This window comes from Colias eurytheme, chromosome 8 (genome assembly GCF_061535395.1).
Source record: "Colias eurytheme isolate Ceu_HAF_F1 chromosome 8, ilColEury1 Martin Lab GWU primary, whole genome shotgun sequence".
Taxonomy (NCBI): domain Eukaryota; kingdom Metazoa; phylum Arthropoda; class Insecta; order Lepidoptera; family Pieridae; genus Colias; species Colias eurytheme.
Window position 1 is genome coordinate 7,343,424 of NC_142987.1, and position 14,906 is coordinate 7,358,329.

General features: G+C 33.0%; 1 protein-coding gene across 4 annotated transcripts in view; it reads right to left on the bottom strand.

Moving 5' to 3' along the window:
• Positions 1-14,906, bottom strand: part of step (cytohesin steppke) — a 44,714-nt gene that overhangs the window by 4,765 nt on the left and 25,043 nt on the right. For all 4 annotated transcript variants that reach the window (XM_090104758.1, XM_090104756.1, XM_090104757.1 and 1 more), the window contains 3 exons: positions 6,981-7,179; positions 5,951-6,212; positions 1,015-1,133 (listed from right to left, as the gene is read on the bottom strand). In XM_090104758.1, the coding sequence (XP_089960884.1) occupies positions 1,015-1,133; positions 5,951-6,212; positions 6,981-7,179 (580 nt within the window). The remainder of the gene's footprint in view (positions 1-1,014; positions 1,134-5,950; positions 6,213-6,980; positions 7,180-14,906) is intronic.

Below are 14,906 nucleotides of genomic sequence, written 5' to 3' on the forward strand. Positions count from 1 at the left end.
TATCAGTCGTTTTTAGTGCATATTTCGGCCTTTTTTAGTGCATATTTGCATGCATATTTTGGCATTTTGTTAGTGCATATAATCCGATGTCTATTTATCATATATGTATAATATTATATGGTATTAGCCAACGTTTAGATATTGACTTAATTCTACAGAGTGGTTGTTATTTGTTATTTGACTAAGATATTGTACTACTTCAGTTAATCCAGTTTAATGTTCTACAAGTAGGCTATCAATACCTATGTGGGGGTAAGCAAATAATAGGCACTGATAAATTCATAACAATTTCTTTTAAACTAATGTATATTTTACTGATAATAAGAGCGTATTTACAATGAAGCTTAAGCTTTTTGTTTGATATAATATAATAAACTGGTTACGTAATCTCGATTAAACAGAATTATTAAATCAACAATTCCGAAAAACAATTTTATCTCAACGTAAATACCATAAATGATGTAGATTCGCGAAAAAACGTAATTCATATGTAATGTAATTAGCGACTTATAAAATATTTGACTGATAAATATTCAAATAAAATTCATAAGATAATATAATGCCGTGTGCGGCAATGATCATAATATTATACAAAACAAACATTTGTTCTAAACTCAAAAATGTTTGTTCAAACAGTGTCTGGGAATACAAGCTCCTATTATAAACACAGTAATTTCAAAATTCAATAGAAACTTTTAAGGGGATGCGATACTGCAGAGTAAACAAAATATAGACGAGACAGCAATTGAATTCAACAAAAATATACAACGCATTACTGCAAACTATTTAGTCTTTATTATAGTTTATCCAATAAAGATGATTAAAATCTGTTTTGGAAAATAAATGGGTTCTTACAAATCGTAATTTCATGATACCTATTGGTCAATCTTTCACAGACCTTACTTTGTTGTTGTCCATATTATGGAGGGGCATTATAGAGATTTTATATACATTATTTGTACTATAAAGTATAGACTTAAAAGTAAAAAATATTAATGTTTATAATTTATATACCTTCCACCCTGTTTCCACAGCCACCCCTCCTTGTCCGGGTTGAAGAAGGTATGCATGAGATCATTACCGTCGTCCTCGGGAATCTTGAACGGCTCCGTCTTTATAGACTCGTATAAGGACTGGAAATTAATTAATATGGGCACATTAATAAAGGCATTTCATTACATACATAATGAGCATGTATTTTATTAATACAAATGAACGTTATTTTATCATTTGCATTTAATTTGCAATATTTTAAAATAAACAATAAACCAGTTAAAAGGAAGCAATTATCAGTATATCACAAATGACCCAATACAGTCATCTTTGTTTATGCGCACGTGCATAATAATTATCAATTTTAATACGAGCGAATTAATGCAAAAATAAACCGTAAAAACGAGCCAACAATCACTGCATAATGCATTTATCGAGTAATGAGGTCCACTTACATATTCAACAACACGTGTGCCGTACATCGAGTGTTAATCGCACTAGAAAACAAATTTAGGTAGCGTGGAGAATAATTGAAAACAATAAATTACTATCGTGCACCACATCGCTACTGACTCAACTGGCTTGTCAAATATCATGACACGTTTATCGGTCGTCACTTGGCGCCGATAAGAGGGCATTATATTGACATCAACTATCGCTTAATTTACTTTATAGTGTCTCATTTACGTCATTTGAGGTTAGGATGGCTGTTGAGTAAACAAGGTCGGGCATAATTACTTCGTGAATGATAACAATTTTCTAAATGTATCTAATTAATGATTGATTGGAATCAATTTGGAAAATCATGTCATAATATAATGAATGAACATTTTTAAGCTATCGGATTGTTTGTATACAGTTTGAAGGAGTGAAGATAGCGCCTAGCGGTCCGTGTTATGACGCAAACTGTTGTAAAGCCTTTTATCATTTACTCAACCAATCTATACGCATACATTTCCAAAAATTTGTTGATATGATAAGATAAATTGATGAAAAACGATTTAAAATTACTGTATCTCTCAATATATCATCGCTATCGCAGGGCTTCAAGATTAATGTAGATACTTAAACTAACAATTAATTGCATCGATTATATCGCAGACACTTTGTATAGTTACATACAAAGATGCATTATAATATTCTAGGAAGCACTTACTGTTTTATTGCAGACAATATACCAGGTATTTAATTATTATGTAAACAAATGAACAGCCCAACACAACCAGAATCGTGACAATTTTACATTAGAACCTAGTACGTATTAATTTTTCATGTAGAAACGTGATGTCATGACGCTAATGTACTGGTGGTTAATAGAAGAAATAAACTAATAGCTAACCTACATAGTTTTATTGCGTTAATCCGAGCAAAGGAAATGCTAGCTAACGGTGATTATAAAATACTACTATTACTCAGATCTGACCATGTTCTTATTACAGGTAATTAAGCTAAATATTTTTTACTAATGCTCATAGTACTTAACAAATTATGTCTGAATGCATTGAAAGAATTCAGAATTCAATTGCATTGCAAGAGAGTCTCCAAAAGTGGATTTTGCCCACGAAATACATAAAAAATAAATATTAAGTAATTAAAAACTATAGGCATAGCATCCAATATTATCTACACACATGTAATTCCGTTATTATGCCTAGATTATGTGTGTGTAATCTCTCTGTAAGTGCTAATAATTATTTTGCGATTTATTTATTCTTTACCTTAAGTATTTTCGTATATTTAAAGCAAATGATAAATTATTCAGTTCCAAATTATAAAAAAAAACCTAATTTATTAAAACAACAAACACTAACCTTCGAATTCAATGTTAACAACTAGATAAATCGACTGTCAGAAATAATACGTGCTTATTCTATATCCTGAATGCAAATGAATATTGATTAAATACGCAACGTATCAACTACAAACTTTGCTTCTAGAGGTATCAATTATTACACACATACATCTTAATTAATATTGTAGTAATATTATTGTACTAGTTTAAGCCCGCGGTTTCACTTGTATGGTTGCCCTTTATAGGATAGAATTTTATTCAGACACAACCAGACGTTTAGACGCTTTAGCTATTTTACGTTAATCCATCGATGGTTTAGAATTTAGATATTAAAGATATTATTATAGCAATTTCCTAATCCTAATACTATTATAAAGGCGAAAGTTTGTATGTATGTATGTTTGTTACTCTTTCACGCAAATACTACTGAACCGATTACAATGAAATTAAGCACACATATAGAGGGTAACTTGGATTAACACATAGGATAGGTTTTATCCCGGAAATCCCACGGGAACGGGTTTTTCTTTATATAATTAAATGACAGAAATTAGGTAAATATAATGTTAATTATAGTCATGGAAATTTTTTGTCGTCTTGAATTTTTTATATAGGTGAATTATTGTTAAACAGAGCAAAGCCGAGGCAGGCTGCTAGTTAAATGCCTTTCGAAGCACGCCTGAAGAATTTTGAAATACCATTGCTATTACAACGGTAAAGCAAACTAGGTTAATTTTATAAACTAACAAGGACTAATACTAATGTAGCCTACATTTGCATTACGTTAACTGTACACATTTGTTAAATTATAAGTGGGCCGTTGAAACTTTGATACGAAACTATTTCATTAGCGATAATTCAAAATTATTTTGAGACTATTATAATAAAATTTATTATGTAATTAATGATTATAGTAATTATGGTATCCGTTTCATTAATTGAAATAAACACATACTTCTTGTCCAGATATATTTTTATCATTTATAATAATTATATCGCGTATGTACTTTTTATTTTACAAGGTTGCTATATATATGTATGTCATAGACAAATGTGTTCTATATGTACTAAACGTTCGTGCACATTAATTCAATTATTTTACATAAGTGATCAATATTTTGCGATCCTATCTATTAATTATCAACTCAAATAATTTATAGTCCCGATAGACTGTACCTTGTCTCTATCTGTTACCATAATGTACTAAACCTATTAATTGAATTTCAATAGAATATACTCTATAGCGTTTGCTAAAATGAAACTTAACATTTGTGAAATAAGGCCTATATTATGCACGCAAGTTCCTTTGCATTCCCAATATACACGCAAGGAAACACGCACGTAGGAAGCTAGTTTCCCAAAGTTTAGTTTTATAAATATTCTGTTGTATATATTAGTTTTATATAAGTCTTCTCCGATAAATATGCGTCAAGAAATGTTCTAATTTGTGAAGGTGACAGCCAAGTGATAACTAGTATAACAAGACCATAGTAACTAGCGTTATCCTACCAGCTACCTACGAATAGGTACAAATCATTCTAATTTCTAGCATCACCGAACAAGAAAATTAGACTTTATTTGTATATCATCTTAACTTAATTTTTGTTTGAGTATAAATTTGTAATTAAGAGTTAATCAATTCAATTACAACTCTAATTTCTATGTTCATTACCACTAACCACTTCAGGGATAACGACATAATCTCTACGCATTAACGCGAAAGACACCCTTTCTATCCATCAGCACTTTAAGTAGGAGAGTAAAGCCAAAGTATAGACGGTTTAATTTGTTTTAATTTTAGTTTAACCGTCAGTTTTCTTTAATATAATTTATTTAAGAACTAGCTGTCCCGGCGAACTTTGTACCGCCCTGTCAATGAATGTTGTGTTACCTTTTAGCTGAACTAATTTAGGCTTTGATGAATGGAATACAATGATACAAAATAAATAAAGATATATAACAGCATTTTATTTCGATGAATAACACATAGGTATAGGTAAATAGTATAAAAAATACGTGTGGAACTCGAGGACTGCCCCGGTAAAGCTATTGCATAGCATCGCATCGCTGTGCCGGTTGGAGTAGGGGGTGTTAGGTTTTTTCGTTACGGAATTTTTACATTCGGTCGCCGCGCTCAGTCTGAGATAAAAACTATGCAATAGCTTAAAATTTATAATAATTTATAATATTTGCTTTGCATAAACAGAAAAGCTTAAAGTTTGTGAGGATGGATGGATGGGTGTTACCGATTACAATGTGGTATGAGACAATGTGAGCTGAAGACCCAGAATAAAACATTTTTATCGCGGAAATCCAAGAGGAACGGTAACTATGCGGGTTTTTCTTTGAAAACGCGGGCGGAAATATAGTAAGATAAATTTAATTGGAATATCGCCGTTGGCTATAAATAGTATCTACAGTTTCGTCAAAATATTGTTTACTGGTAATTGACTTATCAGTATAATTAAAATGGGATTATTTATCCTTCCTAGCGTTTTCCTTGTTAAATAACAAACGTTAAATAAGTAATAATATCATCATTTAGCTTTAAATTAGTGCACATTAAAATTAATAATATAAGTAATACTAGATGTATCCCGCGGTTTCATCAGTGGACAAAATCTACGACAAAAATTGTTACTTCTAACCTTTAGGAGTTGGTTTAAAATTTAAATAATGTACTTCTCCATTATCCTTTGTTTAAACTTTAGTATTGTACTTAGATCATTAAGTAATTGTATTTTTCTCTATAAGTGTTATGAAATAAACCTTTATTTCTAATCGCGTAACTACTTATCTATTAATAAAAATTAAAATTCACAGCGATAAATATACAGCGATACATATAACAGATCGACGATCTGGCCAAATGTGGATGACCAAATCGTGAAACGTTGACGATTTAACGATCTGGCCGAACTAAATTGGCCATTTCATGAAATGAGCAAATCTACGATATGGCAACGACATATATATGGCCTTATCTATACTCTATTTGCCACCGTAAAATTGTAAACTCCGTTAGATTATAATAGAGGAAAAATAATGCGTAGAATTGTTAGCGGATGTGACTCATAACTGAGGCTAATTTTTGACAATTTGTAAACTTGCGAGAAAGATTGTAATACACAATAACATAATATCATAATACACAAATAAACTCACCAAGAGCAACTCCTGAGGCAGATCCCCACCATTGTTGATCCCTCGGTTCATAGCCACAAACTGCTCCGGCGTCGGCTTGTCCTTCACACTGGGGTTATGTAAGGACGTATTCAGCATTATTATCGCAAAGCTGAGCACATAACACGTGTCCGCGTTCGTGAATATGTCTGGGTTTAGTTGGCAGTACCGTTGCGCGAAACTCTCCATCATGCGGTCGATCTTTTGCGCCTCACCGGGCAATCGAAAACTCCAGAGGAATTGTCTGGAACAGCGAGAAGTCTGGGTTGATGGGTGGGTATATGAGAAGCCGTGTACAATACTCGGAATATGCGAATGGGTAGATTCTAGTAAAATAATGTAGCCTTTTGGATAAGATCTACAACAACCAAATTTTTGCCTAAATTCCAATTGAATAGTAAAATTACATGTTACATTCCATAATGAATATACATAATCATTTACAAAATCGTATGGTACGTATAGCTGTTTCATTAGGGTAAAAAAAAATACATATATGTACAATAGATAATGGACAGTGTAAAATAAAGCTCCACAAAAGCTCACTGTATTGCAACTCGTGGCTGCAGCTAACAGATAGATACACAGGCAATTGTTGTTTTTTTACAGGAATAGTGGTTATTTTTTCCGTCGTTTCTTTCTGCAATGCAGGTAGTTGTTAATCCTAATACGGCGTTATTTTTTTTCCGCAGCCATTCTCGTATCCTTTTTGTAGGTTTAACAACATTAATATATCATTAACGTTTCCTTTTAAAATTAAGAAGAGTTAAAAACGTTTAATGATAATTGATGTACTGGCTTCATTTATTGTTAATAAAAAGTGCAAGAAAAAATAATCTCTTTAATTTCTTTTATCAAAAAAGGGCAAGGGGAGAGTAATAAATCAAAACAAGATCACATTACAAAGCGATTTCCATGTAATCAATCTGTATTAAGATAAAAACGCGCTGAATGAAGACCTAGCAAAATAAATCGAAACTGGATAAAGGCACTCCTTTGAAATGAAACTTACCTTAACGCCTGTACGAGTATCAAGTCTGTAAAGTCGTGAAGTTCAACGAAGGCTCTGAGTACCGCCTCATTGAATTCCGAGCGCTCGCCGAGGTAATCGCCTATCGCGGTTTTACTCAGCCCCTCGCCTTTGTGAAGGAATTGCGCTACGTCCTCCGGTGTCCTTTGTAGTAATCCGTTCTCGTACAAATACTCTATACCTGCAACAACCGTACGGGTGATTCAAGGAACATCCTCAACTGCTTATTGCGCAGTTAAACACAATTACGTAAAAAAGTATTGTGACAAATTATCTGAATTCTTTAGAAATATTTCTCTCTTGATTTTGCGACATTATTATTTAATAACGTTGAGTACAATTACGAAAGTGCATTAACAAATTCGTTGCAATAACATTAATTTCAAAATGGTTCCCCATTCAGTATTTCAAGTGGCCATCGTAGTACACGTATTATACATTAGCAGATTAAAAATCTGTGCAAACAAACTCGGTGTTCCGCTTCAAAAATGTATTTCAGTAATGCAGTCCGTCCGAAAAGGAACTGTTACTTCGTCAAAGCGCTGTGGCTATAGGCTCTCCAGCGTAATTGAAAAGATGTTAGGAATTCAAATAAATGAACTGGCTTTGAGATGGGGGAGCTGCAGATAACTATTTAGCTATTTATATCTAGTCTTTATTATTTAGCATTCTAGTTAATTAGAATGCATACTCAATATAACATAGACATTTTTGATCTTAACTACCTACCAATTCATATAAGATCAAATCTGAAAGTATGAACGAAGTATAAAGTAATTTTCTGAGCAAAAATACACCCTAATCTTTAATACGTTTTAATTCCTGAGGTGGGGCTTAAAAGCAGAGATCAACATTTATGGCTTTTATGGTTTAACTTACTTTTTTATCGAAGGTAAGAAGCAAGTATAGATTACAAGTATTTGCATAAAATTTGTGTGCGCATAATTCAACTCAGAAATGCAACAATAACTGAAGAATGCATTATTAAAACTAACTATTGTATCAAGCTCCACTAGAAATTTAATTTCCCTGACTCAGCAGTCAGCACCAAAGGCCTTCATACCAAAATCCATTTTAATCTTTACGAGAGCGTTTATATTCGAGCCTCAAGTAGATTCTCAAGACAATCACTTGTTAGCATTTATTCGAATAACTTTCAACTTGCAAGACTTGAATACCTACTATACCTACTTATAAAAAAAAAAAAAAAAAAAAAAAAAAAAATAAAATAAAATTTATTAGCAACTTCAAATATAACATTACAATATTGCTCTGCCTTCTGAACTAGGTAATTACCTGTATCTCAGAAGGCAGTGCCTTCCCTTACAATTTCCATATTACATTATATTTGGCAGGTTAACAAAATAAAATTTTAGTGACTAATGATGAAAGAATACAAAGTAAATGATTAAGAAAATAAAAGAATATGATTTGGGCCGATGGACATTGTGTGTGTGTGTGTGTGTGTGTGAGTGTGAGTGTGTGTGTGTGCTTGTGTGTATCTATGTTTGCGTGAGTGTCCATGAGTGATTGATTTTGTTGCAAGCATTTATTTAATAGTAATGAAAAGATTTTCAGTTTGTATATAATCAAGATTTTGGAGCCAATTGACAATGTATTTTTTAAAACGATTGGTAGGTAAATTTATAATTTTGTTGATGTCATTAGTCGGGATACTGTTATATAACCGTGGAGCAATGCAATTTAGTTGCCGTTTTGCAAAATGAGTCTTGGTGGTGGGTATAGGGCACCTTAATTTTCTCTTCCATGTTCGAGGCAGCGTGTGGGCTGTAAAACGGTGGTATCTCAACAGAGCTTTTAATATGTAAATCTTGCGAACTGAAAGAACTCCTGATTTCGCGTAAACATCAGCCGTGGAGTGCCTGTATGGTAGGTGCATGAGTACTTTTAACACTGCCCGCTGGGCACGCTCAAGTTCGGACATTATAGTTTTAGGAGCCCCACCCCATGACGTCACACAATAATTTATAATGCTCTCACATAGTGCTTTGTACACTTGGATAAGCAGGTTTTTGTTAGCAACTGATCTTAGATGCTTAAATATATAAACTAGCTTTCTAACACGATTACAAACATGAGTGATATGGTCTTTCCAACTCAATTTGTCATCTACCAGTATACCCAAGTATTTTAAAGATGTAGCCCTAGTTAGTGTCGCACAATTACATTGACTTAGTTGCCCTCTATTACATGGAAAAGAGTGTAGCCTGATGGTTAAACTTGTGGATGGACCGTAGGTGGCTGTCTTTGAAAAACAAAGATATTTCGTTTTAGAAATATTTAATGTGAGTAAATTATCCTCAAGCCAGCTTGTGACATTTTTCAATTCTCTCTCTGCTTTACTGTGAGCTTGTTCCCAACTGTGACCGTGAAATAACAAGACCGTGTCGTCAGCAAACATCTGGATATCAGTGTCGGTAGCAATTTGGTCAGGGAGGCTATTAATATAGGTTAAGAACAGAGTAGGTCCTAACGTACTGCCTTGAGGAATACCAAAACTACACGACGAGGCATCACTCATATCATGTTTTACTCTCACATACTGCTCTCTACAAGACAGATAACTTCTGAACCAATTTTGCACATGACCACGAATTCCTAAGCTTTCCAACTTCGATAATAGAATCGGAATCGAAACTGTATCAAAAGCTTTTTTTATATCAAGAAACACGCCAACAACCTTGTCCCCTCTATCGAGATATTGATAAATTAACGTTGTTAATCTCTGTATGGCTTCTTCTGTTGATTTTCCTTTCCGGAATCCATATTGAGAAGCAGTAATTAAATTGTTTTTTTCTAGGTAATTGATTAGTCGGCTATTGATAATTTTTTCAAGAATCTTTGACAGTGTTGAAAGTAAAGATATTGGTCTGTAGTTGGAGACATCTTGTTTATCATCTGTTTTATAAATTGGAGACACGATAGCTTTTTTAAAGATGTCTGGAAAGATACCTTGTTCTAAACTTAAGTTACATACATATTCAATTGGACTAATAAGATATTCTTTTGCTAGCTTTATAAATCTACAAGATATACCATCGAGGCCAGGTGCGCTAGAAGTCTTCAAATCATTTATTATTTTGTTAATTTCATATAAATCTGTTGGTATGAAGGACATAGAATGGTTATTTGGGTTTGAATGTTTTATTTGATTGGCGAGTTCATCTTCCGTCTTGTGTAATTTATTTAATATCTCCCTAGCCAAGTTCCCACCTATGGTTGTGAAAAATTTATTAATCTTGTTTAAGGACTCCTTTGTGTTACTACCAATCGTGAGCAGCTCCGTGGGTAAATCATTGTTTACTTTCATATTACATACGTCTTTTATAATGTTCCATGTTTTTTTTAAATCTTTCTCACTATTTTGTAATTGTGTTTGGTAATATTTCTGCTTTAAAGACTTTATAATTTTGTTACAAGTGTTCCTATATTTAATATATGTGCTATTTATTTGACTATCGCAAGGCCGTAGCTTGGCTTTTTTATGCAACTTATCTCTTTTACGGATTGATCTTACTACTCCGGGGGTAATCCACGGCTTCAGAGGCACCTTCTTTTTTGATAAATACTTAATCGAAGTGCACTCCCTGATAACTCCACCGATACTGTTCACAAGCCATTCAGCACTAAGATTTACATCACGCAGGGAAAAATACTGAGTCCAGTCGATTGCACTGATTTTTTCCAATGCTAATGCGTAATCTAGTACCTGCTTAGACAAATTAGTTTTTAATCTCGACATCTTGTTATTTCTTATCTGTAAAAGAATAGGACTGTGATCAGTTAATGGTGGAAAAACCAAAGTCTGCCAACTATCCGAGGTTTTTATCATAAAGTGGTCAAGACAATTGTTAAGTCTTGTTGGACGTGTTATACCCAGTTCCAGACCATGACTAGCTAAAATGCATAAGTATTCGTTTAAATGAGAGCTATGAATATCATTACAGATAGTGTTAATATTAATATCACCCGTAAATATTATGTGCGGTTGTTTAATTTTTTTGAGAATAGTATCTAAGCATTCTAAGTAAGGTCGCGGATTTGTATAACTGGGTGGTCGATATGAACAAATAACGGAATACTTATCGATATTAAGAACAAGGCAATTACCATCCACCATTTCAGGTTCCCAGGAAACAGCTGTCAATGATTTACGTACATAAACGATAACCCCATCATTCTGGTTTAAATATTTTTTAGTGTAATGCACGTTATAATCAGTTAGATTCGGTGGTAAAACACCCTCCTTTGACCAGCACTCAGTTAGAACAATGATGTCCATTGGTGTGGCGAGCGTTGCAAGAAAAGCCGCTAGTAGATCAAAGTTGCAATATATACTTCGAATATTTACAGTAATTATATGAAACAAATTAGGATCATTTTTTAAAAGGTTTTGGCATCTGTATGTGTCATCAACTTGAGTACAATTTGCTGAAACTGTATCCAAGTCGGACGTTATGATTTTGAACGAATCGAATTTATTAAAATATTTATTAAATATTTCATATTATATATCTATCTATATTATATTTCATATTATATTTCATATCATATACCTTTATTAATTTATTAACACTGATGCCAAAAAAGCAAATGAAAGGACGCTTTACAAGAAGCTGAGCCTGCAAATACATATGTAACACAATTATATAAAAATTATGATAGTTAAATGCTTTAGGTTTTCGCAAGAGGTGTAGGATGATATGTAGTGTTTTGTATGAATGAGTAAATATTATAGTTTGTGTATTGACAATACTGATGACTGACCCATCGGACAACCAGTCTTTAAAAAACATAAAAAATTTGGAATACATCTTATAAACTATATTATGCACTTTTCTTATAATAATACTATTACTAACAACAGAGAGTCATTTATCGCCAAGTTTTTGAAGATCACTTTCGGTGTCAATTCTAAATTGTTGGGAACCTTCAGATTTTCTTAAATATATACGTCCATATGAAATCCAACAGTAAGCATAATTATGCCCCCTAGCAAACTCCCTGCTTTTATAAAATAGCTTTCTAGTGGTAGATGTTAGCGTTTCTGTTATGTATACCGGCGTTTTATTATTGTCAATTTTGAGATGCGATGTGTTTAATTTATTGTTTGGGTTCTTTTTATTAAAATCTTTCGTAGCCCAGATAAATTTGTCTTTAGATATTTTACTAGCAAAATCGATGATTATCGGTTTATAAGTGGCAGTCTTAGTATTTACTCTATAAATATCTCTTATACTTTGTTCATGTACATCTAATTTTAATAATGTGCCAATATCGTGAACTATATTTATGAGGTCGCTCGTAGTCTCAGTTTTTTTTATTTTGGGTATGTTTCGAATCTCAATTGTAGAGCATTTCAAATGTCTCTCAATTGATTCCATTTTAATTTCAAGTTCATAAATGTGTTTTGTTTTTTCTTGGTTTTCTTTTTGTAATACAGAGATGGATTGCATCATCTCATCATATTTATCACTTATAAATTTTACACTTGAATGCAAGTCTTTGTATTCATTACGAAGCTCATTTATGTTTGTTAATATAGCCTCTATTTTGTTATCTTGAGATTCCTTCCAATTATTTAAACTACTAAGAATGTCTGCTTTAAAAGCCTGCAATTCCTCTTTAAGATCTTGATCATGTTTCCGTTTATTACCACGCGTAGTTATGTTGGTAGGGAAATCACGAATGCTATTGTCATCTCTGCACGTAGAAATATTAGGTGCTGATCCGCCATGTGGTAAAATTTCAAAGGGCTCCAAAGTCGACCCAGAGGGTGGAGGGGTTCTTTTGAGAGGCATAATTTACAAACAAATGGTAACAAAAAAATAAAAAAGTTAGATAAGTACTTTGAGAACCACTTGGATTCGATCTTCTGTTCACTCGAGTCGGTCAACTGGTAGTTAGAACAATCACTGTTAGTGCCAGGTGGACTTGGCAATGTGATGTGAAATTTTTAATCTTTATTTAAAATATTTATAATTTTTTCAAGGTGAGTCAATGACCTTAGTATAATGTGCGAAATATTAGATCTACCGCACTTGTTGCAATATTCTTAGTTTTGCACTGAATCACTTGGAAACACTTTTAATCACTGTTTTATAGAATTTGGTTCTAATTCGTTATATTTAATTTTATTTGTAACACTTCAATAGTTCATACGCAACGAAATTACTGGTTTATTTACACTGTAACTATTTTAAAGAATAAAAGTTGTCAGAGCCAAAGTTTACGTGACGAAGCGCGGGGGGGAAGTCAACTTAGTCACTTATAGCTACTCTTGTCCAAATGACGTCACAATCGTCATGGTTTATTGCTCACCCCTGACGTCATATACGTTCACCCAACACCCATAGTGAGAGTAGAACGTAGGCCTTTACATTCCGAGAAATCCAATGCCTCAAGTTACACGAAAAAATCTTTATATAAGTTGACGATGCGGCTCATTTATTCCCCGAGAACGATAGGTATCTAGAAATATATTTTATCGTTAGCGTTGAAAAAAGCTCTTAGAATCTTTGAGCTAAAAATAAATTGAAGCCTTTTTTATATTACGTCTAAGACCATGAAAAATTGAAAATAGCAGAATGATAAATTGTCACCGACAAAAAAAGGACATCGCGGGACGAGACGGATGAAAACATAAAAGATGAACACAGAGAACGTTGTTAGCGAAGCGGTCATTCTGCATAAATTGGCGCAACCAACTTGCATATTCTGAGTACGCTGTGATTTTATTAGCCTTGGTTCACAATATTAACGATGATAAATGTGACTGCGATGGGAGGGAATTATATCTGTAATTGCGTCGTTACTTCTGTATATAAAACCGTTTAAATTCAGTAATTATACTACCTACTTGTTTCTAATTAAACCTAAGTAACTTTAATAGATAAACGTCATGTAAATAGGTAATGATTTTAATGCCCTTAATTTCTCTATAAGTATTCATGCACGCGCGCAATTTAAATGACCCAAGTTAATTAATTGCGCAGAAAATTAAAGCCGATTGACCATAATGTAGGGTAAATAATTACACCTTCTATGGAAATTGTGCAAACGGCAATAACATTACTTAAATTGCTATTCTTTCTTTAACAATGCAAGTTGCACGTCAAATAATTTATAAAGATAAACAAGGTATACTTTTAATGTCAACACATTTTCCGTTTATCCTTTAACGTACACACTTTGTTATTTGAACAGTGTTTAGCAACACAGTGTTTCATAAATCATCACACATATGGCAGGTGGATGAATGTAAAAATGCATAAACGAGTGGTATTGCCGTCTATGTCAACAATGCGGTCTTTCAAGCCCGTCGTGGGAACAACACACCTGTGCTTCGTAAATGCTGACATATGCCAGTTAGAATACGTATATTATTTTCTGAAATATAGTATAGACCGGGCTCCAAGAAGATGTTCGTTTGCATAAATCGCGGACCTAAATCTGACTTCTGATATATATTGTATAGATCCCAAACATCCTATAGACAGATGTTGCCAACCAGTTTTGTGGTCCCCTTCCCCGCACCCCGGTAATTAAATATGGCATACAAAGAAAAAAATAAACATTTCCAAAACATGCCGTGTGGGGTATCAAATGAAAGAGCTTATTGAGTAGATCACGAATATATAGCATACTATAACATTTCTTACACTTTCCCTAAGATTTTTTAGAAAATTTACGAAAATGGTCCATTTTTGAGTTAACTTTAAACCACTATAGATTGAAAACTCATGAATATATTTTTAAATTATTATTTTAAATAATTAACAATAGTCCATTGTTTACGATTCAATAGTTCGTACAGTGAAATAGTTGCATGGGGGAGTGGGGGGAGCATTCAAAGATGGCGAGTATATTTTCAAGTTTATGCCAGAA